The sequence below is a fragment of the Equus caballus genome, chromosome 1 (genome assembly GCF_041296265.1).
Source record: "Equus caballus isolate H_3958 breed thoroughbred chromosome 1, TB-T2T, whole genome shotgun sequence".
Classification (NCBI taxonomy): Eukaryota; Metazoa; Chordata; class Mammalia; order Perissodactyla; family Equidae; genus Equus; species Equus caballus.
The window spans coordinates 58,011,485-58,037,933 of NC_091684.1; the positions used below are offsets into that span (position 1 = coordinate 58,011,485).

General features: G+C 45.4%; 1 protein-coding gene across 3 annotated transcripts in view; it reads left to right on the forward strand.

Moving 5' to 3' along the window:
- The first annotated feature begins 8,060 nt into the window (after nucleotides 1-8,060).
- STOX1 (storkhead box 1) overlaps nucleotides 8,061-26,449 on the forward strand; it is a 53,583-nt gene continuing 35,194 nt past the window's right edge. The window contains exons 1-2 of one of the 3 annotated variants that reach the window (XM_023644106.2): nucleotides 8,088-8,515; nucleotides 8,711-8,810. In XM_023644106.2, the coding sequence (XP_023499874.2) occupies nucleotides 8,336-8,515; nucleotides 8,711-8,810 (280 nt within the window). In that variant the 5' untranslated portion in view covers nucleotides 8,088-8,335. Of the gene's footprint in view, nucleotides 8,516-8,710; nucleotides 8,844-26,449 lie in introns of all 3 variants that reach the window. The other 2 variants (XM_023644104.2, XM_023644105.2) reach the window with 2 other exon arrangements.

Consider the following 26,449-nt stretch of genomic DNA (forward strand, 5'->3'; position numbering starts at 1 on the left):
AATGCTTCTTTTATCTTTGTGTCCTCCTCTTTATCCAAAGCAGTACCTGGAATTTAGCAGGCTCAGTAAGTATTTGTTCTTGTTGTATTATAGGTATTTCTATAAAGCCTCACGTTTCATTTGGATCCTCTGTGGAATGTTGAATGAACTACAGCTGTATAGTCCTAAACCAGGGTTGGTTGGTACTGACTTGAACATCTAGGCCTCCCATAACACTTTTGTTCTTTACCATCTTGTTCAGGGAACAATTTTCTTGCTTTTGAGCAGTATTGTGGGGGCATTCTAGAGGATATTTAGATGAATAAGAGGTAATCCTGGATTCCTGCTGTTGAGAAGCTTAAACAACTGGTAATAGGTAGATTGTGAGAAGGGAGAAAGCAACAGTTTGTTTCCCAGGCCATGGTTATTCCCATGTGTGCGGAGCTGCCATGACATCTTTTCTCCCTTCCCCCCATACGAAAGCAGAGAGAATTGTAGCTTAAAGGCTCAAGGGGCCTCACTGGAAACAGAATTCCTTTGAGATTTGGGCACCTGGCGTGGGACCAACTCATTTTTGATGGGATTTGCATGTAAATAATGGGATATGAGGCCCAGCTTTACACTCTCTGCTGTGATAAAACTGAGGGGAAGTGGTTTCTCTTTTAAAATCCTGATACTGGGTTTGGCATCTTGCCTTAGGCCTTCATACTTTATTCTTTTTCTTTTTCTTTTTTTTTTTGGTGTCAGGAAAGAGTTAATCTGATTTTCCATGTTTCAAATAATAAGAATTTTGCTGACTTGGCTCTGGCTCCAGGGCACCTAGTTGCATGCCTGTTTGAGAGGCTGGTTCTCCAGCTTTCTTTCTGGAAGTAATTTTTCCAGCTCTGAGACCTGCCCTCTAACCTAGTTCAGTGGGGGCTGGAGTGATGGAGTCTCCTCATTTTGATTAGAAAGCTTATTGGCTTTGATGCCCCCAGTGCAGAAGAGCCAGCTGCCTTAACTTCCTTTAAATCAAAAATTATTGGGGCCTTTTTTTATTACAAAATTTTTGGAAAGTAGAGAAAAGCTCAAAGAAAGAAAGAAAAATTGCTTATAACCTCACCATCAGGAAATAATTTCTGTTAACATAATGATAATCATTCCAGTTCTCCCCTCCCCAAATGAAAATGGGATTATGGGGTATTTTAAATGCTTAATGGGTGACGAGTATTAGTTCCTTTAATGAAGTGGGGAGGGGCAGAGTGAGGGGAAGTTTTGTACGGCTCCTGACAAAGACTCTCCTTGACCAGACTTTAGTCAGGCTCCTCTGAGCCCTGTTTTTGGACTAGGCCTTAACCTTAGGCCCCATCCTGTCTTCTGCCTACCCACCCTTAGCGAAAATCTTGCTGAGTCAGTTTAGTGCAAGCCCCCCCGCCCCGCACATTGATATCTGATCAAGTTCTTCATTCCCACATCTTTCTAAAAATAATTTTCTCTCCAAAGTCCCAGTACATTGTTGTATATCCTAGTTGCAAGTCATTCTAGTGCTTCTATGTGGGATGCTACCACAGTATGGCTTGATGAGTGGTGCATAGGTCCTCTCCCAGGATCCAAACTGGCGAATCCTGAGCCTCCAAAGTAGAACGTGCGAACCTAACCACTGGGCCACGGGGCCAGCCTCCAATCCATCTTTGATGTATAAATCTTTGACCTGACTCTAGCAAGAATCCTGTTAGGTCAGTTTAGTAAGAATCCCCTTACTCTTGATGTCTCCTAATAGAAATTTTCTATCCACCGACTCCCTTACTCTGCTCGTTGGCAAAAATCCCTAGCTTCTTTGCTTTCTTCGCTTTAGCTGGCTTTGCTGTCTAGCCTTTGCAATAGTTTTTGAATAAAGTCTTCCTTACCATTTTAACAAGTGTCAGAATAATTTTTTCTTTAACACTTCCCACATCAGAATCATGGGGTTTCTAGTATTCTTAGCCTTTTAGTGTTCCAAGCGAAAGGACCTTTTTTCTCCAGTATTTCTTTCTTTGTTGGCCTCTTGCCATTGGGAAAATAAAGAAGTGAATTGTTTAAAGAGAAATCAGACACAGCTTTGGGAATATCTGGCTCTCAGGTTCTGATTTTGCATCCCTTCGTACCTCAGTGGACTCAGTAACTGTTTAAACTACGTTAGGGTTCCTGTCTTTGGGTGTGAAAGTGGCGGTGTAGAATCATGAAGCTGGAAGGGACCCTAAGAAATCCTTCAGGTCGGCTACGTATTTTTACTCCAATTTTACAGATAATGCCACTGTGGTCCAGAGTCTTGTCTAATTTCAGCAGCTAGAATAAAGGCGGAAATGGTTTTTTTAATTTAAAGACATGAATATTAAATCTCCTCCCCCGCCCCACCTCCTTTTCTCTGCCCTTTGAGTCAACACAGTTGCTTAGCAAAGCCTCACATTTCCCTTTGAGAAATAGAAACAAAAGTCTCCAGGGCTTTTTCCTTTTCTTTTTTCTCTGTTAAGGGAAGAAAGGTGCTATAGAAGCAGAGATGGTCATAATAAAGAAAACACAGATAGGAAATGCCTTCTAAATCAGCCTTAAGTATCAAGACTTGATTTTCTGAGTAAAGGGGAAGAACTTCAGCCTGATAAATTTTGGTGTGGAAAAAATTTTGAGGCAGTTAATCCAAACATCATCCTTAATATAACATGTGTGCTGTAAGCAGACTCCAGAGACCAGTGAAATCCAGATGCCCGAGTGTGTGAGGCCTGGGTCGGCCTGTCCTTGAGGCTTTGCCCCTCTGCCCTGCCATTGACTTGGCTAACCAGGTCTTCCTGTGATCCACCCTCAAACCATAAATGCTTTCGTGTATGGTAACATCAGGCTAGTGAGGAAGCAGCAAAAGCAGAGTTATCCTAGATCAAGTACTAGTTAAACTGAATTTAATTCAGGTGGAATGAACCTATGGCCCAGGCATGGGGCTACATGCTGGGTCACAGAGTTGAATCAGGCAGGAGCTTGGCCCTTAAGGAATCTCACATTGCCCAGTGAGAAACATAACTTAGTATTATAGCCCTTAACACACCTGTTACAAAAGGGTTAACAATGTGCTCTGAGAACAGATTAAATCTTCCTGCATGTGTCATAGGTTTTATGAGCTAGGCTTTGGAGAATACCACCTGGTGGAAAGAGGAAAGACCTTCTAGGCGGACTAAATAGTGCGAGCAAGACATGGGAGCATCTGTTTGGGAAGGTGTGTAATTTTGGGTAGCCAGAACACAAGGTCCTTGGTGAAGATTGGAGGAAGATGGTAAGAATGGAAATGGAGATGAAGCCAGAAAGACAGGCTGTGGTCGGAGTGTAAAGAGCACTGACTGCTCCACTTAGGACAGACACCTGGCAGATGTGAGCATCAAATGACCATGTTTATCATCTATAGCGATTATCATGCAGCAGGCATGCATTTGTTCCCCTTCAGGTTCAGTTTTCTAAACCAAATAAAATCTAACTCTAAGCTCCATTTGCCAGAGTTGGCCAAAAATGGAATCTTGGCTATGTTTTGGGAAATCTCCTTGGAGTTGTCAAAACAACTTGGGGGTTTACATGGTACCCAGAAAATGGGGAAAGGGGGCCTGGTGTTTTTCCTGGGGTCTTTATTATAGCTACCTTAGCACCTGCTGCCACACAGTCCTGATGTCAATGGCTGCTCCTCCACCTCCACTGACTACCAAGCTCTGAAGCTCTAAGTTGGCTCAGAGAGGCCTCTGCAATGGTCCTAACTGTGTTGCCTCAGAGACCCTCTCACTGTTGCTCTCAAGGCTGATGCCTTGGAGTCTAGTCTCCAAAAGCATGAGCAAAAATCCCTCCACATGGGGTACTCGAGAAAAGTACCTCCCAGTAGTGCCACTCCCTCAACTCAATCAAAGGCACTAGCTTCCTTTCCTTTCTCTCTAGGACAAGCCATCTTAATCTCCCTCAATGGTCCTGAAGCCCAAAAGCTCTTTACAAATCCTGTGACCTGTCCCATGAAAGACCACTGTACTTTTGAAGTCAACAGCAAATTGGATGAGCTAAATAAATCTTCATAAAAATGTGATAATGAGAGGGGCAATGTATGTGCCCTTAACAGTGACTTTGGAGGCATGGTCTTTCCTAAAGTGGGATTATCTGGGCAGGAATTTCAGGCCTGACAAGGTGGGCAAGGGAGGGATCATCTGTAAATAGGAGACAAGGAAAGTGAAGTAAGTCATTAGCCATTCTTTACTCTGGAAGGAATAAATTGAATGGTTGTTATCCTATTTCTCAAAATGATCAGAGCTAATCTCTTATTGTCCTGATAGATGTTTTTAAGAGTATTTTTGGAAAAAGTGTTTGCACATGGTAGTCACAGTGAAAAAAGAAGCCTCCCTTTCACCCCTGTGCCTCTCTCTAGTAACCACTGTTATCCCCAGCTTCTGACATACCTTCCAGAGATTTCCCAGCCACACGTGAATATACATGCCCTTTTTTTCGCTTTTTTAATACAAGTAGTGGGGATAGCATACTAGACCTATTATTCTATTTGCCTTTTTTTTTTTTGGTGAGGAAGATTAGCCTTGAACTAACATCTGTTGCCAATCTTCCCCCCTTTTATTTCCCCTTCTTTTCCCCAAGGCCCCCCAGTACATAGTTGTATATTCTAGTTGTGAGTGCCTCTGGTTGTGCTATGTGGGATGCCACCTCAGCATGGCCTGGTGAGTAATGCCATGTCCGTACCTGGGATCTACACCGGCGAAACCCTGGGCTGCCAAAGTGGAGTGCAAGAACCCAACCACTTGGCCATGGGACCGGCTCCCAGTCTTCCTCTTTTTTGCTTGAAGAAGATTGTCACTGAGCTAACATCTGTGCCAGTCTTCCTCTATTTTGTATGTGGGACGCTGCTACAGCATGGCTTGATGAGCAGTGTGTAGGTCTGAACACAGGATCTGAACCCTGAACTCCAGGCTGTTGAAGTGGAGTGTGAGACCCTAACCACTACACCATTGGGCAGCCCCTACTTTTCTTTTTTACTTAAAAATATATCTTGGTTATTGTCTTGTATCAGTACATAAAGTTCTGTCTCAATCTTTTTAACAACTGCATACCATGCTGTTTGAATTTGTATATAATGTTAGAATTACTTTGTTCTTTCTCAAGCACAGGGTCCACTGAAAATTTTTTAAAAACTCTCGAGATTTTTTTTTTGAGGAAGATTAGCCCTGAGCTAACATCTGCTGCCAATCCTCCTCTTTTTGCTGGGGAAGACCAGCCCTGAGCTAACATCCATGCCCGTCTTCCTCTACTTTCTATGTGGGACACCTGCCACAGCATGGCTTGACAAGTGGCGCGTAGGTCCACACCTGGGATCCAAACCAGCAGACCCTGGGCTGCCAAAGTGGAACGTGCGCACTTAACTGCTGCGCCACCAGGCTGACCCTCTTGAGACTTTCTAGTGTAGTGTTTAGTTTGACCACTCTGTGCCTCTTTAAGGGGAGAATGATACCAAATCTGTCTTCTAAACTGTTTCTGTGTCTGGTCTGCAGAGACCACAAAGATGGAAGACACTTGAGAAGTTCCTGTTTCACTAGTTTTGCCGTGTAGTACAGGACCATTCAGGTTCGAGGCCTACAATATTCCGCTGAACTTTTAAGACGTTCCATTTTGTAGGAGTCTGGGAATATTGGGGAGTAGTTGACCCTTTTGGAAAACAAATGGATAAGTATTTGGCTGTACTTGAAAATTTTCTCCTTACATTCTTTCCTCCTTTTGTTAATTGGACTAGTTTAAGTAAAATGATAAGGGGAATTTTGTACATCTGAACTAAAGTTTCCAAGTTTAAAAGAGTTCTAGCTCCTAATTTCAGGTCATGAAACCTCATAGCCAGGTCTACCTTGCAGCTACAGGCCCTGCTATTAAGGGCCTGATTGCCTCTGCATTTCCAGTTCAGATTCTTGGGAGAGAATCAAGCTCAGACAACTTTGCACACCAGGCCACAGCCCTAAGGAGTCTGGGCATGGTCTCCTGGGCTCCCCCTCTGGCCAGGTGTGAGGGCAAGGAGACGCCGAGATCTTGAGATCTCTGCTTCACTATCTATTAGCTTTGTCCTCATGGGCAAGCTGCCCAAACTCCCTAAGCTTTTGTTTTTCTTGTGTAAGATGAGACTCAACAATATTACCTGTTTCAAAGGATTAATTTTTGAGGGGCCAGTCCCGTGGCCAAGTGGCTAAGTTCGCGCTCTGCTTCGGCAGCCCAGGGTTTCGCCGGTTCAGATCCTGGGTGCAGACATGGCACCGCTCGCTCATCAGGCCACACTGAGGCGACATCCCACATGCCACAACTAGAAGGACCCACAACTAAAACGTACAACTATGTACTGGGGGGCTTTGGAGAGAAAAAGGAAAAATAAAATCTTTAAAAAAAAAGGATTAATTTTGAGGCTAAAATTAGATGACTCATGTAAACCTCTTAGTACAGTTCTAGGCACAGTCTGAGCTGAGAGTAAATGGGAATTATCATCATCCTTGTTATTCTGGAAAAGACTGTACTAGATGCTAGAGATATGGAGATAAAAGTCATAGTTCTCTAGGATGGGAACGTGGGAAGTTTACCTTCATCCTGCAAGGAGAGGGCCATGATAGCGAGAACTCAGAGGAGGAAGCCCTGCCCTCCCATGGAGATTACACAGACATCGCAGTTCAGTTCATTTGGGCTCTCTGCTGTATTTACCCATCCATCCATCTCAGAGTCAGAATTCAGGTGTAAGACGGTTGTCTCAGGTGTGCATGCTTATTTGAACTGAAAATTGTGTCAGACTTTTTTGTCATAGGGAATCCTGACTTAGTTGTCTGACTCCATTTCTTACCATCTGGGTGATTGGGAAACACTTCTGAATCCAACCTAGCTGCAGTTTTCTCATCTGTAAAAAACACCAAAAACCAAACAGAGATGATAATAGTAGTTAACACAAAGTTGTGAAATTAATGCCCCCAGCATATAATGTTCAATAAATGTTAGCTATCATTATTTAATAACATCATCTATCACTTATTGTGATAATGATTTACTAGAGGCAGGGTTCAGATTATCTCACATTATTATGGTTGTTATTGATGACTGATGAGCCGAGGGAGTGGGAATTTTGGAATGACCCCCAGGTTTTGCCCAGCACCGCTGCTCCCTCTTATAGTGCCGATTTCTGGTAGAAATAATGCCCTACCTCTCCTTTTCCCCACTCTGTCCTCGAGGAGCTCTCAGTGCCACAATCAAGGTTCCAGATTCTTTGTCCCTCAGCAGCGGAATTGTCCCTCACTGCTCCGAGGCCCTGGCAACAGTCTGCTGGGACAAATCACAAGCTCCTCTCCCTTCACTCCTGGGGCAAGATGGTGCCTCAGTCTTTTCGGAACCTCGAAATCCAACCCAGGGCTGAACCCCACGGATTTCATTTCTGGGCCTCGCCAAGCGGGGTGGTGCCTCCGGAACTTTACTTCTTTTACCGCTTAAGTGAATGGGATATCCCAGGGGCGGGACCAGATCCTAGAATCTCAGAAAGTGACGGATGAAAAGGTCCTTAGAATTGAGTCCTAACTCATTTTACAGATCAGTAGACTAAGACTAAGAGGGGAAGTAGCTTGCGTAAGCAGATTAGGAGCAGACCGTGACTCCAAACTGGGTCTCCTGACTCCCGGCCCGAGCGAGGTCCACGACACGCCAGACTGTCCCTCGCGGCCTCTCTCACTGAGGGCGACCCCAAAGACAGGGCGACTGCAGCGATCCTGGTCCTCCGGGCTCTGGGGACCCCTGGTTGTGCCGCTTGCGCCGCGGTTGGAGGGGGCTGCGGGGCTCCCTGAGGACTTGGAAAAGCCCCAGTGCGGGCCCACCGGGAGAAGGGGAGCCCCGGGCTGCCGGGGGCCTGGGGAGTGAAGAGAGTCGCGGGGGCGGAACAGAGCCCTGGCTGGTGGGTGGAGAATGACCTGGCAGCTCAGCCCTTGGAAACCCCGTTGGGCGCCACACGGGGACAGCAGCGGCCGCCCCCGGGCTGCAGTCCCGCCCCAGCCCCGGCCCCGCCGAGCCCCGTCGGCCCCGCCCCCTCCAGCCCCGTTCCCCCGGCAGCCGGCGCGGCGCGCAGTGAGCCGATCGCTCCCGCCGGGCGTGCGGCGCCCCAGCCGCCGCCGCCGCCGCCGCCGCCGCCGCCGCCGCCCCCGACGATGCGCTAGGCTGCGGGCCTCGGCCGCCCGCCGCAGCATGGCTCGGCCCGTGCAGCTGGCGCCAGGCTCGCTAGCGCTGGTGCTGTGCAGGCTGGAGGCGCAGGAGGCCGCGGGGGGCGCGGAGGAGCCGGGGGGGCGAGCGGTGTTCCGCGCCTTCCGCCGCGCCAATGCGCGCTGCTTCTGGAACTCGCGGCTGGCGCGCGCCGCCTCGCGGCTGGCCTTTCAGGGCTGGCTGCGGCGCGGGGTGCTGCTGGTGCACGCGCCCCCTGCCAGCCTGCAGGTGCTGCGCGACGCTTGGGGCCGCCGTGCGCTGCGCCCGCCCCGCGGCTTCCGCATCAGGGCCGTCGGTGAGTGCGGGTCCCGGCGGGGAGGAGTGCCCGCGCGAGCTGCGGGGACCGAGCACTGGCCACAGGGGTCTGTGCTGTCCCGGGCTCAACTCAGGGGGCGGGAGCGAGTGAGGGGATGGGGGGCCAGGGGCGGATGAGAGGCCAGGCCGAGTGGCTGGAGGAGGACTGGCCTCCCAAGACATTCCCTTCCTCTAGGACACTGAAGCTTTGGCCCCCAAGATGTGCCTGTCCGCTGCTCTGGGCCGACTCCAGAATGTCTCCATTCTTCAACTCTTTCAGCCAGTGGAGCGCACAGGTTCTTGGCCGAAGGAACTTTCTACGTGGAAAAGTGATGCTCTGGGGAGAGAGGGTTTGGGCCTGGGGAGCCAGAGCTGCGGTCAGGAGACAGTGGCCTCTGCCTCAGCTCCATGGGGATGCTTAGCAAGGGGCTATGAGTCTGCTGATTCTCAACTGGCTGCTGTTTTGTTTTGGTATTTAACTGCAGACTTGGAGCGGCCAACAGTCTGTGATTTTCATGTCCTTCTGTACTGGGTAGTTGTGGTCTTGGATCAGGATCTAGTGGAAAGTTTGGGGTCTTTAACTCCTTGGGAAAAAGAAATGACAAAAGGCGCTCTGGACACTTCCATCCCCATTAGCCAAGTAGAATTCTGCCTTTCCAGTTTTTTCAGAGAGCCCGTTTGTTAGAAGACAGCAGCTTTTTGCCTGCAGATAGCTTCTCATTTGAGAAACTAAACGACTGCACCAGTGAGTGGTCTCTGACACCCGCCACTAAACTCTCTGGCCAGCGTACCAGCTCCCTGTAACAGCCTGGTTCTGTCTGTCTGTATTTACATGGAGTTGTGAGGCCATTTGATGGTGTGCTGTTGACAAGTCACCAGTTGTTCCAGCCTTGAGTTTTGACTCCTATCAAGGAACCCCTCTCTGTCTCAGTCCATAAATCACCCTCCTCTTCCATCTGAGGAGGAGGAGCAGCAAGTAAAAAAACATTTAGTCCCCAGGGGGAAGGAAGGCCAGCAAGAGGCACTTAATGTTGTGTATATCTACTGAGAGATGATGTCTCCACAGCCAGGGAGCCCAGGCCAGGAAGTTAAACCTGGCTTCTCACCTCCATGCATTCCCATTCTGTCTGCATCCCCCCTCAGCCCCGCTCCCCTTTTTCTTCCCTCAAGAGCAAAAAGAGCTCATCGCAAAGCCACATACACGTGTGTCGTCTCCTTTTAGTTGCAAGAGTGAGGCAAGAAAATAGGTTTCTGGGTCTGAAAGCAGTGAGCGCGATGGCTAAGCCAGAGTTCTTACGGGGGAAGGGGTCTTTCCGACAGGCTGGATGAAAAACTCCTGTCAGTTCTGTGTCCTCGGTTTTTCTGGTTTGAATTAGCGGTTGCATTGTCTGATTCCCCCACCCCCTTTCAAAGGGGGAGCATAGAGTATATTGCAGAAAGGGAGTGGGTGGAGTGGGGGTCTAGACCTGAGAGTGAAATAAGAGAGGGCTTGTGCTAAGCCAGAGGCAGCCATGATGCCCCCACGGGGTGGGGGGTTGGGGGTGCAGTGAGCAGAATGCTGGTTCCTGGGTTGGCACTGTTGCTGCCCCCTGAGAGATGCGGTGGACAAAGTGAACATGTCACCAGGTGCTCCAATTCTCCACCCAGTAGGTAATGCTGCTTCATCACACAGCTCAGGATGCAATGGACACTGTATTCTGTGGAGTGTGTGCTTCAGTGGCCTTTACTCTGGGAGATCACCTTTGACTTGGATCTCTTGGCAGGAATGATTTTGAGGTTTTTTTAACAGAGTCCTGATAAGAATTTGGACATTTAGGTGGAATTTGTACAAAACCACCTCTTGGGACATTTTGAGGAGCAAAATGGGGAAAGATCTTATTTGATGCAGGTCATTCGATGCACGTGGGGAGGGGGGTTTGTTTTGAATAGAGTTGCTAATTACTGGTCTAACTTGGGGTCCCTGAGTCAGATCAAAGGAGAGAAGGCGTCAGGGCGGCTCTTGGGCCATCTCAGAGCCCCAAGAAGGTAGTGAAGGCAGGCAGAACTCCCTTTCCCCAAAGGAATGGGAAGTTTCAGTCCACTTGCTTTCCTGAAGCTGGTAGCATTGGCTTCCAGAAGCTAAAATAGGCTTCCAGGAAGGCAAGGCAGGAGCAGCTGTGCGTATTGCAGGGTCTTGCTCCATTCTTGCTGTTACTTTGTGGGAAAGAGCAAAATGCTAGGAAAAGACAGAAGGGATCAATTTGGTTTCTTTGCTGTGGATTTTTTTTTTTTAAAGGCTCATTTGCTCCTACATAAAAGCGATTGGACATAGGGGATGTTGCTCGCCAGCTCAGACAAAATACAGGGAGGGAGGGAGGACCACCAGCTTTATAAACCCACTGTGGCCACGTGAGTCTGGGCTTCTGGGCCTCCTGAGGCTTCATAAGATAAGAGGAGGGTGCGCCCTGGCCAAGCAGGCAGGAGTGACTCGAGCCCCGGGTGCAGACCTGAATTTAAGGCCTGCAGAGTTGATGTTTTCTCTGTGTTTTGCGCCTTTTCTTTCCCTCTTCACTTTCTCTACCTTAGCTTCCCTCTTGTGAGAAAGAGAGTTCCCAGGCTGAGAGCATTTCATTGAAATGAGGGACACAGGATCCTTAGCATGATAACCAGGAGCTGACTCTTATTTTGTGCTCCAGTCCGCAAGTGTTTTCTTTTTTTGGCAAATGACATGAACACATGAAAGGGGTGAGCTCTGGAAGCTGAAGGGAGCCGTCAGTCTGTTTCCCAGGCTGAGCAGCTGCAGGTGGTAGGGGTGAGGGGCACCTCTATTCGTTTGGGTGAATGAGTTGTTGCTCTGGGACCACACCTACTGGGGAGGTGAAAGGTTAATGATAGCTTCCTGGGGTAAGGGAGGGAAGGCCACTTGGCCAAACAAGTTTGTTCCCTTCTGAAATTTATAGCTGAGCTATCCCTACTCTTTTATCCCTAGCGTGGCCTTCTGTCTTTTCTCATTGAATAAAAAGGCCTGTGGCTCTTCTTTTTTGAGGAAGATTGGCCCTGAGCTAACATCGTGCCAATCTTCCTCTGTTTTGTATGTGGGATGCCACCACAGCATGGCCTGACGAGAAATGTGTAAGTCCGTTCCTGGGATCCGAACCTGCAAACCCCAGGCTGCTGAAGCAGAGCACATGAACTTAACCACCATGCCACTGGGCCGGCCTGCCTGTGGCTCTTTTTAAATACTTGCTTCATGAATTCATTCATGTGCCAGATTCTTCTCTAGGTGTTTCTGTGTTTTAGTGCATCTTTCATTTAGAGTTGCATGTGCTCAAAGAGAAAATGGGAGTCAGCTTGTTTCCTCCATACTCAGTTGAAGAGGGGATGGCTGAGGGGAAGGCTGTGTTCTGGAAGTCGGCTGGTTCACACACAGTCCTCTCCATCCCACGATGACGTGTATGGGCACCGCAGGTTCTGCCTCTGGTTTAGTTGGCTGGGCAAGAGTTCCCTGCTGTGTGCTTTGGTGGGTGTTGAAGATCAGGCAGTTCAGGCTGGTGAGGGGGAGGTGATGAGAGGATCTTCCTGTTTCTCCTCCTGTCCCCCCTTCCTGCTCCCTGCGACATCTCTGAGCACAGAGAGATATCAAGGCAAAACTGCAAGTGCTCCAGAAGAGTAGAGGCCAGTCACTAATTTATGCTAGGTGTGAATGACTGATTTCAAAGTCTGTTCTGAGATCTGGTTTGGAAGAAGAGGAACAGCTCAAGGGTACCTGGTGCCTGATGATACAAGAGTTGGGCCAACATCTGATATGTTCTGACTTATCCTGTGATTTAGGGGATGGCGTGGGAGTGTGTACAGGTGACAAGGAGAGGGAGTGGTCCAACTCCTATTCTGCCTTGTTTCTGAAGTCCTACCTTGAATTGGGCAGGAGGACATCTTGTAGGGTTTAGTAGCTAATGGAATTTTTAAGGTGAAATTTACATTGTGAATTTGTGAAATGCATAAATCATAAGTGTAGCATCTGATGCCTTTTTCAAATACATACATGAGTGTGACCCAAATTCCTAACGGGATTTAGATCATTACCGTTACCCCAGAAAGCTCCCTCTTGCCCCTTCCCAGTCGGCTGTGCCCCCATCCTAAAAAGTAACCACTATTCTGATTTTTTAAATTAATTTTACCTGTTCAGGAACCTCACGTAGGGGCCAGCCCCGTGGCCAAGTGGTTAAGTTCACGCACTCCACTGTGGTGGCCCAGGGTTTCACTGGTTCGGATCCTGGGCATGGACCTAGTGTCGCTCATCAGGCCACGCTGAGGCGGCATCCCACATGCCACAACTAGGAGGACCCACAACTAAAAGAAAAATATACAACCATGTACCAGGGGGCTTTGGGGAGAAGAAGGAAAAGTAAAAAATAAAATCTTTAAAAAAACCCTCACGTAAATGGACTCATATAGTTTGTACTCTTTTGTTTGAGGATTCTTTCACTCAGCTTGATGTTCCTGAGATTCATTTCTATTGTGCTAGTAGTTTGTTCCTTTTTACTGCTGAGTAGAATTCCATTGTGTGAATATAACACAGTTTATCCGTTTTCCCTTAGATGGACACCTGGGATGTTTCCAGTTTATAGCTAGTATGAATAAAGCTTCTGTGAATATTTGTGTACAAGTTTTTTTGTGCTTTTATTTCTCTTGGGTCCTTACCTAGGGGATGAATTGCTGACTCATTGAGTAGGTTGTGTTTAGTTTTATGGAACATTTTTCCAAAGTGGTTGTACCATTTTACATTCCTGCCAACAGAGTGAGATGGTTCTGGTTGCTCCACATCTTTGTCAGCATCTGATGTTGTCAGGCTTTCTAATTTTAGCTATTCGGATGGTATCTAGTGATATCTTGTAGTTTTAATTTGCACTCGCCTGGTGACTAATGATATTGGTCATTATATTGGCACACTTTTTCATGTGCTTATCAACTTCCTTTGTGAAGTGTCCAAATATTTTGCTCTTTTTTTATTGGATTGTTTGTCTTTTTATTATTATTTATTATTTTATTATCTAATTTTAGGAGTTCTTTATTATTCCAGAATACCAGTCCTTTGTTAGACATATGCTTTGTGAATATGGTCTAGCTTGTGGCTTGCCTATTTGGTTTTTCAGTGGTCTCTTTTGGAGAGAAGTTTTAAATTTTAAGTCTAATTTATCCACTTTCCTCCTTCAGAGATTGTACTTTTTGCATCCTCTATAAAGAAATTTTGCCTAACTCAAAGATTTTCTCCTGTGTTTTCTTCTAGAAGTTTTATAGTTTTACTTTTAGGTCTATGATCCAGTTTGAATTAATTAATTTTGGCAATTAGTATGAGGTGTAAATTGAGGTTTATTTTTTTTGCATATGGGTGTCCAATTGTTCAAGAATAATTTGTTGAAAAGAGTAGCCTTTCTCATTGAACTGCCTTTGCAACTCTGTTGAAAATCAATTGCCTGTGTATTTGAGAGTCTGTTTCTTTTCTTTTCTTGCTGAGGAAGATTCACCCTGAGCTAACACCCACTATGAATCTTCCTCTTTTTGTATGTGAGCTGCCTCCACAGCATGGCCACAGAGAGACCAGTGGTGCAGGTCTGCACCTGGGAATAGAACCCGGGCCACTGAAGTGAGGTGTGCTGAACTTAACCACTAGGCCACCGGGGCCAGCCTGGAGAGTCTATTTCCATTGATTTTGAGTCTGTCCTTTCATCAATACTGTACCATCTTATTGTACTTTATAGTAAGACTTGAAGTCAGATATTGTGAGTCTTCCAACTTTGTTCCTCCTTAAAATTGTTTTGGCTGCTTTAGGTTTTCTGTTTCTCCACATAAATTTTGGAATCAGCTTGTCTATTTCTAAAAAGAATCCAGCTGGGATTGATTGGGATTGTGTGGAAACAATAGATCAGTTTGAAGTCAGATGAGAAACTAACGGTTTTGGTTTGCCAAATTCGATTTGCCTGAGACTGCCCTCGTTTTAGAAATGATAGTCTTGCATCTTGGGAACCCCCTCAGTGCCAGGCAAACTGGAACGATTGGTCACCCTAGTTTGGGGAGAAATGACATCTTAACGATCTATGAACATGGTATGTGTCTCTGTTTATTTCAGCATTCTTACTTTCTCATTGCAGTGGTTTGTACTTTTTAGTATACAGGTCTTGAACATCTTTTGGCAAATTTATGTTCCTAAGAACTTTGTGTTTTTGGGTGCTATTATAAATGGAATTATTATTATTTTATTTTTTTGAGGAAGATTGGCCCTGAGCTAACATCTTCCACCAATCCTCCTCTTTTTGCTGAGGAAGACTGGCCCTGAGCTAACATCTTTTCCCATCCTCCTCTACTCTATATATAGGATGCCTGCCACAGCATGGCTTGACAATCAGTGTGTAGGTCTGCACCCGGGATCTGAACTGGCAAACCCTGGGCCGCCAAAGTAGACTGTGTGAACTTATCCACCGTGCCACTGGGCCAGCCCCATAAATGGAATTATTTTAAGATAAATTTTTTATTTTGGAATAATTTTAGATTTGCAGAAAAATTGCAAAGATAGTACAGAGTTCTGTATTCATCACCCAGTTTCCTATAATGTTTTTAACCTTACCTTTTTTAAAAATTGAGATATAATTCATATAACTTAAAATTAACCGCTTTAAAGTGTACAGTTCAGTGGGTTTTAGTATATTCACAATGTTGTGCAACCACTACCATTATCTAGTTCCAGAATATCTTCATCACCCCATAAAGAAACCCTGTACCCACTAGCAGTCTATCCTTATTCCACACTCCCCAGCCCCTGCCAACCACTAACCTATCTTCTTTCTCTATGAATTTGCCTATTCTAGACATTTCAAATAAATGGAATCCCACAATATGTGGTCTTTTCTGTCTGGTATTTTTCACTTAGCATAATGTTTTAAAGGTTCATCCATGTTGTATCATGTATTAGTACGTCTTTTTTTGTTTTTTTTTTTGAGGAAGATTAGCCCAGAGCTAACATCTGCCGCCAATCCTCCTCTTTTTGCTGAGGAAGACTGGCCCTGAGCTAACATCCATGCCCATCTTCCTCTGCTTTATATGTGGGATGCCTGCCACAGCATGGCTTGCCAAGTGGGGCCATGTCTGCACCCAGGATCCGAACTGGTGAACCCCGGGTTGCCGAAGCAGAACATGTGCACTTAACAGCTGCACCACCGGCCCCAGTACTTCATTTTTATGGTTGAATGATATTCCATTGTATGGATATACCACACTTGGCTTATCCATTCGTCAGTGGATGGTTATTTGGGTTGTTTCCACTTTTTGGCCACTATAAATAATGCTGCTATGAACATTTCTGTGCAAGTCTGGGTGGGGACATATATTTTTGTTCTTTCGTAGAGTCTGTTTGGAAATCTCATCAGAGAAACAAATTATTCAAAAAATAACCAATTTGTTCATTACCAGTGTCTTTTCTTTTTTTACTCTTTCAGCGTAGTTATACCAGATTCTTTAAAGTCCTTGTGATTCTAACATCTCAGCCATCTTGCGTCAGTCTCATGGGTTGCCTTTTGTTTTGAAGGGGTCGCATTTTCCTGTTTCTGTGTTGTTTAGTACTGTGGATTCTCTCTCTGTCGTCATGAGTGATGTGTTGTGGAGACTCTGGGGTGTGATGTTACTCTGTAGAGTGCTGATTTTTTTGTTTGTTTATTTTATCAGGCAGTTAATAAAAGCTCTGAACTCGCTCTCTCCTGCAGTAAACGGCAGCTAAAATTTCTTAAGTAGGCTCCTTGTGCCCTGTGCATGCATAGTTCACAGTTCAGCCATAGAATCAAGCTGGGTTTATATGCAGAATTTGGGGTTCTGCCTCTGCTTCAGCCCTTGCCAGCATCACTTCCCTGCTATGGCAGCTGTTCTAAACTGTGTCCTTAGATTCTTTAAGCCAATAAGACTGTGGGTTTCTACCAAAGTTTTAGTCTCCTGGCCTGGCTCCTACTGGTGCCTGCCCTTAGGTGAAGAGCTGTAAAAAATGGGAAACTTACCCAGTGCCATTTCCTTCCGAGAGATCCTCCCCTTCACTTTCTACCTGGTTTTGGTTGCTTTTCAGTATCTTTAGGTAAAGGTTTTTATATTTTTTCCAAAGTTTATAGCTATTTACAAGAAGGTTGGTATAACAGGATCTCATTGACCTTTATTAGAAGCAAAACCCCTTTAATGAATGTTTTTAATTCCTGTCTTTTCCTCTTTTAAAATGTCATTCTTTTGGTGAGAAATGACTAGCCCATAGAGAAATTAATGGTCATGACAAGATCACTTAGATAGTCACCAAAACCAAATGCCTGTGTTCCATCCCTTAATTCTCCCAGATGGATCTTGGGTATCTCCCCAGTCTTTTCTAGCTTGATCATCCCTTTTCTTCTGTTGAGTGGTAAGCTGGAATAATTCTGCCCATTTTGTAGACAGGAAATGGAACCAAGGCTGTCCTATGATGCCTCTGTGATGCAGTTGGTATTGCTTGGGTTTCTTGCCTTCCTCTCTATTCGCCGCCAGTCCTCCCAGGGTTCCTGGGAAGCCTCTGGTATTTTTCATCAGCCAGTGCGCCGGTACTCATACTCCCTGTGAGGCTATCAGATTCCCACCAGGCCTTTGGTCCACTCCAAGGGCTGGAAAATGGCAGAAACAGCTGCTCTGACCATGCCCCTGCTCTCACCTCCCTCCTTTCTACGCAGGATATTTCCAGCCACGTTTCTCTGGCTTTGTTCTGCCAGATGTTGCCCTTTACCTTATTCTATGCAGGGGCGGCCGAAGGGTTCCTTCTGAAAGAGCCAAGGGGTTCACACCAGGGTGTCTTGTAGGCGTATTGTCATCAAGCTGGATGATCTGTATGTATCATCTGGGTGCTTAATAAGGGTCCCTGGCTCCATGTTTTGATTTGGCAGCTGGTGGATCAGAGAAGACACCTCTAGTTGCTGCCATATAACATTGATGTCCAGGGGGATGAACAGAGCCATTAACTTGAAAATCAGCTTGGATTTATCTGCCCTCTCCCTCATGCCCCAGGCCAGTAGGTCACCAAGTTCCAAGAGGCTTAACTCCTCAGTGTCTCTCAAACCCATCCCTTTCTTTCCATCTCCACTGCTAGGAATTTTTCCACCCAAGATCTCGCCATTTCCTACCTGATTATGGCTCCAGCTTCCTCCCTTTTTGTGGTGCCACCTCCTGTCTGGTCCTGTACGTTCTGGTTCATTCTCTACCCTACAGGTGGGCAGACTCACAGCATCTAAAATGCAGCTCTAATTCTGCTCTTCATCTGCTCAGATCCCTTCTGCTGCTCCCCTTGGCTTTTCAGGAAAAGTCTGGAGCCTTAGTGTGCACTGCAAGGCTCTCTAATCCACTTCCAGCCTGAGCTCTTCATCCTCCCTAGCTGCTGAAAGGTGCCTGCCTTCCTATATCTGTCAGGGTTCAATCAGCAAAACAAACCAGTATAAGATATAAAGAGATTTATTGTAAGGAATTGGCTTTGTGTGATTATGGGGGCTGGCAAGACAAGTCTGAAATCTGTAGGTCTGGCCATCACGAAGGGCGGGCTGGAACTCTGAGGCACAAGCCAAGGCTGCTATGCAGAGGTGGGATTTCTTCTTTCGGGAAGCCTCAGTTCCGGTCTTACGGCCTTTCAATTGATTGAAACCTAGATTATGTAGGATAATCTCCCTTGCTTAAAGTCAACTGATTATAGACTTTAATTATGTCTATAAAATAGCTTCACAGCAATGCCTGAGTTAGTGTTTGAGTAACAGGGGCTGTAGCTTAGCCAGGCTGACCTAAAAGACTGACCATCACACTTCCCTTCACCCAGGCCTGGGTGCTGTCCTCTGAACCAGCTGGGCTCTTGCACAAGCTGTCTTTGCATGCTGTTCCCTCTGCTGGGTGCCTGAGATGGGTGCTGTTTGGTTTCTCCCATGCTTGCCACTAGTAGAGTCTCCCACCACTGGGTGTACTTACATGTCTGTTGCTCTTCCAGGAATAGCAAATTATTGAGTCATCCTTGAGTTTTAGATGCTTCAGTCTTCCCTCTGCTGCTGGCTGAGAGGTGAATGTCCCAGAAAGTTTGGTGGTCCGCTCCAGGCTATTTGTTTGTTGATTTTTAAACGTGGTGATGACTATGTTTCTCTCATTGCACCATGCGTTGAGCCTTTTAAATATCCTTGTGAATCTCACGTGCGTCACTACTAAAGAACACCAGTGCAAAATTATTTTTAATTTCAGACCGCAAAACTGAGAATTGAAGCGTCACTGAAAGCTGTAGTTTAAAGTTTCCAGATCACTCAGAAACACTCTAGTTAGGGGAGAAAACTCAGGTTCAAATTCCTGCCTTGCCTCGTACTAGCTATGTGACCTTGAGATAGTTACTTAACCCTCAGCTCTGTTATCTTCATGGGTACAAATGAGGATACAATAGCTACTTTGCAGGTTGTTTTGAAGATAAGGTTCCTGAGAGCACTCGGCCTGTGCCTTGTCCAGAGTCAAAGTCAGGAAAACAAGAAACAGTTGGCAACCCCCAGCATGGAAGGAGAAGAAGACGTGTCTCTGGGTTCTCTTTCTCCAGATAGCCTGTCTCCACTGGGGCCTGTGCTAATCATTGCTTGTCCGGCGCATGTTTATGTTCAAGATCTCGGTCTGTCCTTTTGCCCTGTCCTTCCTGTTATCTCCCAGACTCCTTGGTGCTGGTCAGGTCTTCAGCCCTTTGTTATCCTGGGCCTTAGATCACATCCCAAAGGGTGCCTGGTGCTGTAGAAAGAGCCCTGAACTGGGATTCCGATGCCCGAGTTTGGAACTAACCCTGCTGCTAAGTTGTTGGGAGCCTTCAGGTGAGCCATCTCACTTCTCTGGACCTCTGGGTCTTCACTTTCGTTCTCCTGACTGCTGAGGTCTCCCAACTCCTGGCTTGGCACTATTCTGAGGCTTGATCAGCCTTTCTTAAAACTTAACCTGTGTCAGGAGGCCCAGGGAAGAACAGGTGGAGGCTCAAATGGAAGTTGCTTAAGATATTCTCTGCCAACAGGGAAGCTGCACCTTCCCCTTAGTCCCGCCCAGACGTCTTGTTCTCTAATGCCCTCCTCCCATTGTGAGGCATCTGAAGTATCGCTGCTGTCAGAGCACCCACACCATGCTGGGTCCCCCTTGCTCGCACAATCATTTGTTAGGTGTGCATTTAGCATTTATTGTGTACCTGGCCCTGTGCTGGCCGATACAGAGAAGCAAAAGACTCGTGCCCTGACCTCAAGGAGCTCATAGCATAGAGGTCAGATGGATGAATAAGTGAGTCATAGGGAGCATTAGAAGGAGAGCTGACCCAGAGTCCTGTGCGTGCACAAGTTTCCAAGGAAGGCTTCCTGGAGGAAGTGATGCCTAAACTAAGATAGGAAGAACAAATAGATGTTAGCTTGATGAGAAGCACATTCTAAGCAGAGGGAGAGGGCATGTGTTCCAGGGCCTGGCCCGCATGGGGAACTACCGGCAGCTGAGCACAGCCAGAGCGTGGAGTGGGAGGTGGGCAGTGGCGTGAAGGGCCTGGAGAGGGACTGGCCTGTGACAAGCCTTGACTGCTATCCTGAGGGGTGTGGATTTGAGCCTGAGGCCACTGAAGAGTATTAAGCAGTAGTGTGCATATATGTGTATGTGATTACATTTGTAATGCTGTTTAATATGATACATGGTAGATATTTCCCAGCCTTATGTGTGCATTCTCTTCCGTCGAGATTGTTGCCTGCAGTGGCGGCACCTTTGAGGGGTTACAGAACCCCTGTGGACCTACTGCAGTTTATGTTGTTCGTGCTTGCTAAGTATGGTCTGTCATCTGAGCAAGGCTGTGGAAAGAGCCCACGGGCCATGCAGGACACCCAGGATCTGATTCCTCTGTCACCGGTCAACTGAGTGACCAGCCTCTCCTCCGGTCCTCTTGGGGCCTCGGTTGCCTCATCTTTTGGCAAGCATTCTACCTGCCTCTGCTTCACAGAGTTGGCATCAGGCTCAAATGAGATGCTATCTGTGAAAACACTTTGAAAAGTAGGAAGTATAAGCACCAAGATGTCTTTTCCATTTATTATGTCTTCTTTATCTTTCATCAATGTTTTATAGTGTTCAGCATACAAGGCTTTCCCTTCCTTAGGTAAATTTATTCCTAAAGATTTTTATACTTTTTGATGCTGTCATAAATGGCATTATTTTCTTAATTTCCTTTTTGTGTAGTTCCTTGTTAGTGTATAGAAATGCAACTGATTTTTGTGTGTTGATTTTGTCTCCTGCAACTTTACTGTGTTTGTTGATTAGTTCTAACAGTTTTTTTTTGGAATCTTTAGAGTTTTCTACATATATGATCAGATCATCTGCAAATGGATAATTTTATTTCTTCCTTTCTGATTTGAATGCCTTTTATTTTTTTTTCTTACCTAATTTCTCTAGCTAGGACTTCCAGGGCTATGTCGAATAAAGTGGTAAGAATAGGCATCCTTGTCTTGTTCCTGATCTTATAGGCAAAGCTTTCAGTTTTTCCCCATTGACTATGACGTTGGCTGTGGGCTTTTCATACATGGACGTTATTATGTGAACTTAATTATGGTTAATTTAAGGGAACTTTATCCTGTGTTCATGGATTGGAAGACTTATTTTTTCAATGTCCATCCTGATCAAAATGATCTACAGATTCAATGCAATCCCTATCAAAGTCTCAATGGTATTTTTTACAGAAACAGAAAAAACAATTTTAAAATTCATATGGGATCACAAAGGACCCTGAATAGCTAAAACAGTCTTGAGCAAGAAAAACATAGCTGGAGGCATCACACTTCCTGATTTTAATATGTTACAAAGCTACAGTAATTCAAACAGTATGGTACTGGCATAAAGACAGACATATGCACCGATGGAACAGAATAGAAAGCCCAGAAATGAACCCACACATATATAGTCAACTGATTGTTGACAAGCGTGCCAAGAATACATAATGGAGAAAGGATAGTCTCTTTAACAAATCATGTTGGGAAAACTGGATATCCACATGCAAAAGAATGAAGTTGGACCCTTTCCTTATAGCATACACAGAAATCAACTCAAAATGGATCAAAGACTTAAACATAAGACCTGAAACTATAAACCTCCTAAAAAAAACATAGAGGAAAAGCTTCATGATATAGGTCTTGGCAATGAATTCTCGAATATGACACCAAAAAACGCATGCAACAAAAGTAAAAATGGACAAGTGGGACTGAAGTACAAACACTAAATATGAACAGTGGTTATGTTGTCTCTGGTGTTGATTATGGCAGGGTGTTTGTGTGCGGGGTGTGTGCACGCGCACTGGTGAATGTTGTTATATTTTTAAAGTATTGCTTTTTTTAGTACCTGTTTTTTTAATTTGATTTTAATTTAATGGTTGCTTAGGTAACATACTCACATGGTATAAAAGGGTATACAGTAAAAAGTCTCTCTTTCCCCTGCTCCCAGCCACTCATTTCCCTTCTCTGGAAACAGCTGCAGTGAACAGTTCCCTAATCCTTCCAGAGAGAGTTGACACATCTGCAGGCAATATGTATGGATAGATCCTCCCCCATTTTTATGTAAATGTTAGCATATTTCATGTATCTTTTTTTCTTGGAAACAAAAGTTTTCTTAAAAGGCTGTTAAAAAAGGGAAAAGTATAAATGCAAGGAAGTTAACATTGATCTAAGTGTGTGCAGAAACACGAGCTCTGTGGCAGATAAATAAATATTATATGAAAGAGAGTTTCCCGGCTAAGTGAGTTTGGAAACCACATCTAAACAGGTTTCGATAGTGCAGAGACTTCTGGGAAACCTTAATATGCTGATTGTCTACATCCAGGAGGCAGAAATCTAAGTTCTCTGAGCTTATTCTAGCATGGAAACCCCTTTCTAGAGGAGATGTTTGAGGCGTTCTTGGGAAACTCTGGGTTCCTGTGGAGCATCTTCCTGTGGAAAGAGCTGATCAGCTCATCGAGTGGGCACAGCGGCCTGCCCTACAGAGGACCACTGTCTCAGAGCAGTAGTGATGGTGGGATGGAGAGAGACTAAATAAAAACTTCCAAAGAGCCCCTCTCCCGGGGAGGTGGGAGTATTGGAGGATGGGGCATGGGGAGCGTCGGACAGAGTCTGGCTGTTTTTAGAGTATTAATCGTGTGGCCTGGGCAGGGTCTTCCCAGCACTCTGCTCCTGCTGTCTCCCATTAGAAATGGCAGTTGCCGTGCTTGCCCTGCTCCGGAGTTGTGGTGGGACTTGGGTGTGGAAATGTTCTCTTCAGAACGTGTCATCCCCCCTCACACACACACCATGGAGGTTTCAAGAAGGGGTAGAGTGACTTCCCCTGAGTTCACAGGTTTCCTAGATTAGAGGCTTTTCAAAGGCCCCCTGGAGGTTCAGCTAAACTATGCTAGTAGGAAAGTCAGACTTACGCTTTAACCACGCACAGAGCTCTTTGGTCAGCTCACGTTTTACAGATGAGGAAACAGAAACTGCTTGCGCAAGATCATTTACAGTATTAAGCTCATTACATGATAATTGACTTTAAAAAAAATTTATCTGTTGGGGAAAAAATGTGTGAAATGATCCTCTTCTTGTTGATGCAAGGCACCTCTCTACGGCTCTGCCTCATTTCTTTCGCAGTTAATTAAGGATCAGGAAGTCCCTTGTGAAATTCTTTTTAAATCAAAACAGCTCTTGTCCCTTCAGGTCTAAAACCATCAGTTGTAACTTTATTCATTTGATGGAAGGGTCACAACAGATTTTTCCATAGCTGATTAGTCTTACATAATTGCAATTACCCATGCTTTTAAAATGAAATATTTGGCTTCTTTTTTGGAGGTTTAGTGAGGTATAATTTATATATGGAAAAATTTATCCTTTTTAGGTACACAGGTCTGAGTGTTGACAAATGTAAACAGTGATGCACCACAACCACAATTGAGATATAGAATATTTCCATCACCCCAAAAAATTCCCTAGTGACCCTTTGTAATCAATCCCATCCTCCTACCCCTGACCCCTGGCAACCGCTGATTTGATTTCTGTCCCTATCCTTTTGCCTTTTCTGGAATGTCATCTATGAATCATACAGTATGTAGCCTTTTGTGTCTGGCCTCTTTCACTTTGCATAGTGCTTTTGAGATTCATCATTGTGTGTATTAGTCATCCATTCCTTTCTGATGCTGAGTATCCCATCACGTAGGTGTTCCACAGTATGTTCATCCATTCACCCAGTTGGTGGACATTTGGGTTGCTTACAGATTTTAGTGATTATGAACAAAGCTGCAATAAACATTCACTGACAGGTCTTGGTGTGGACATATGTTTTCATTTCTCTTGGGTAAATACTTAGGCATGGGGTTAGAGGGCCATTTTCCAAAGTGTCTGTACCATTTTGCATTCCCACCAGCAAGATATCAGTGTTTCAGTTCAGCATTTGATATTTTATTTTTATTTTTGGCTATTCTAATAAGTGGATAGTAGTAGTTCACTGTAGCTTTAATTTGTATTTCCCTAGTGCCTAATGAGTTGAACATCTTTTCATGTGCTTTTTTGCCACTTGTATCTTCTTTGATAAACTCTCTGTTAAAATCTTTTGCCCAGGGGCCGGGCCCCTGGCATAGTGGTTAAGTCCTGGCATAGTGGTTAACTTTGCACACTCCACTTTGGTGGCCTGAGGTTCGTGGGTTTGGGTCCTGGGCGTGGACCTACACACCACGCATCAAGCCATGCTGTGGCAGCGTCCCACATACAAAATAGAGGAAGATTGGCACAGATGTTAGCTCAGGGCCAATCTTTCTCACACACACACACACACACAAATCTTTTGCCCATTTTTAAACATTGGTTTTTTCCTCTTGAATTGTAGGAGTTCTTCATATATTTTGGATGCAAGTCCTTTATCAGACGTGTTTTGCAAATGTTTTCTCCCAGTCTGTGACTTGTCTTTGTATTGTTGTTATTATTTTTACCAGCATCTTGTGAAGAACGGAAGTTTTTGGTTTTGGAAGTCCAACTTGTCAACTTTTTCTTCATTGTTTGTGTGTTTGCTGTGTCCTATCTAAGAAATCTTCATCTAACCAATGTCTCATAGATTTTTATCCTTATGTTTTCTTTTAGAAATTTTATATTTATAGGTTTATATTTAGATCTATGATGCATTTCATGTAAATTGTTGGGTTTTTTTCTTTTTCTCCCAAAAGCCCCAATACATAGTTGTATATCCTAGTGGTAGGTCATTCTAGTTCTTCTATGTGGGATGCCGCCACAGCATGGCTTGATGAGCAGTGTGTAGGTCCGTGCCCGGGATCCAAACTGGTGAACCCCAGGTTGCTGAAGCAGAGCATGCAAACTTAACAACCTGGCCACGGGGCTGGCCCGTAAATTTCTGTATATGGTGTAAGTGGGTTAAAGTTCATTTTTTCTGCGTATGTGTCCAATTTTTCAAGAACCTTTATTAAAAAGACTGTCCTTTCTCTGTTGAGTAAGCTAGACCCTTTGTTGAATATCAATTGCCCACGTATGTGTTGGTCTATTTCTGGACTCTCTTCTGTTCCTTTGATCTATATACGTGTCCTTTCACCAATACTACACTGTCTTGATTACTGTAGCTATGTAGTAGTTCTTGAAATCAGGTATTGTGAGACCTCCGACTCGGTTTCTTTTTGTTTGGGCTATTATACGTGCCTTGCCTTTCCATACCAGCTTTAGAATCAGCTAGTCAATTTCTACAAGAAAAAATCCTGCTAGGATTGTGTTAAATCTTAGATCAGTTTGAGGAGAACTCGCATCTTAACAGTATTAAGTCTCCTGATGTGTGGACACCTATCTCTTTCTATTAAATCTTCTTTGTTTCCGACTGTGTGTTACAAATGTAAATTTTGACCTTTGACTTTTGGAGCCTTTGAAAGCCTTCTGTGAAACCAAATGCCTTCCTAGGAGGAGTGAGCAATGCAGGTACACAAGGAAGCAGAGAAAATGGAAACCCCCGAAGACCCATTTAAATTCTCGAGCGGCTCAGGGACACTGAGGATCAAAAAGGAACAAATCCCTTGGGAAAAATTAGAAAATCCATATCCACTGAGGGGAAAAATATTTTGAAAGGCAACAAGAGATGACCCTGGTTTAAGTGTTAAGAGCATCAGCAGATACGTGTTTATCGTGGTGGGGAGCTTGTTTTGTCTGGTCGGGGTGGGTTTGGGGATTAGAGGGTAGAAGTTTTCCCAAGTCTTCTCTTCTCCTGCCTGCACCCTGCCTGGAATTATCAAGGCCTTTCCGTTAGTGGTTGATCAAGAACCATGCTCAGCCAGCTCCGCCTGGGTGCCAGGGAGGGCACAGTGAGTGAGGGGTGCTGGCTCTCCTCGTCCCGCAAGCATGGCTGAGCGGCATTTCCTGTACTGGAAAACATATCTGTTTCTTTTCTTCTCATATCTCCTTCAGGGCAGAGGCAAGGAGCCTGACCCTAGTCCCTGCTAACTGGCCGTAACTGAAAGGTGCTAATCCAGCCAGACCTCCTCAGCCAGGTCAAGCCCCACCTGGCTTCACTGCTGCCTGCCACCTGAGACCGGGTGGCCTGCAAGGCCTCCTTTCACCTGTCCTTTGCTTGGGCTCTTCAGGGGCCTCTGATGCCACTGGTCAGGGCTGATGTTTAAGAAGTGGAAAGAGGGATTTCAGAACTTAGCATTCAGTAAATATCAGTGGTCAAGAGCGCCAGCTCTGGAGCTCGACTGCTGGCCTTCAAATCCTGTCAAGGCTGTTAACTGAGACAGTGGGAGTTTACTTAACTCTCCATGTCTCTGCTTGCCCTTCTGTAAAACGTAGATAATAGTACTACCCTGGGTTGTTGGAGGAGTAAATGAAATGATAAGGTACTTAGCAGAGTGCCCAGCAACGTGAGCTCTCAATAAAAGTTAGCAATTTATTAC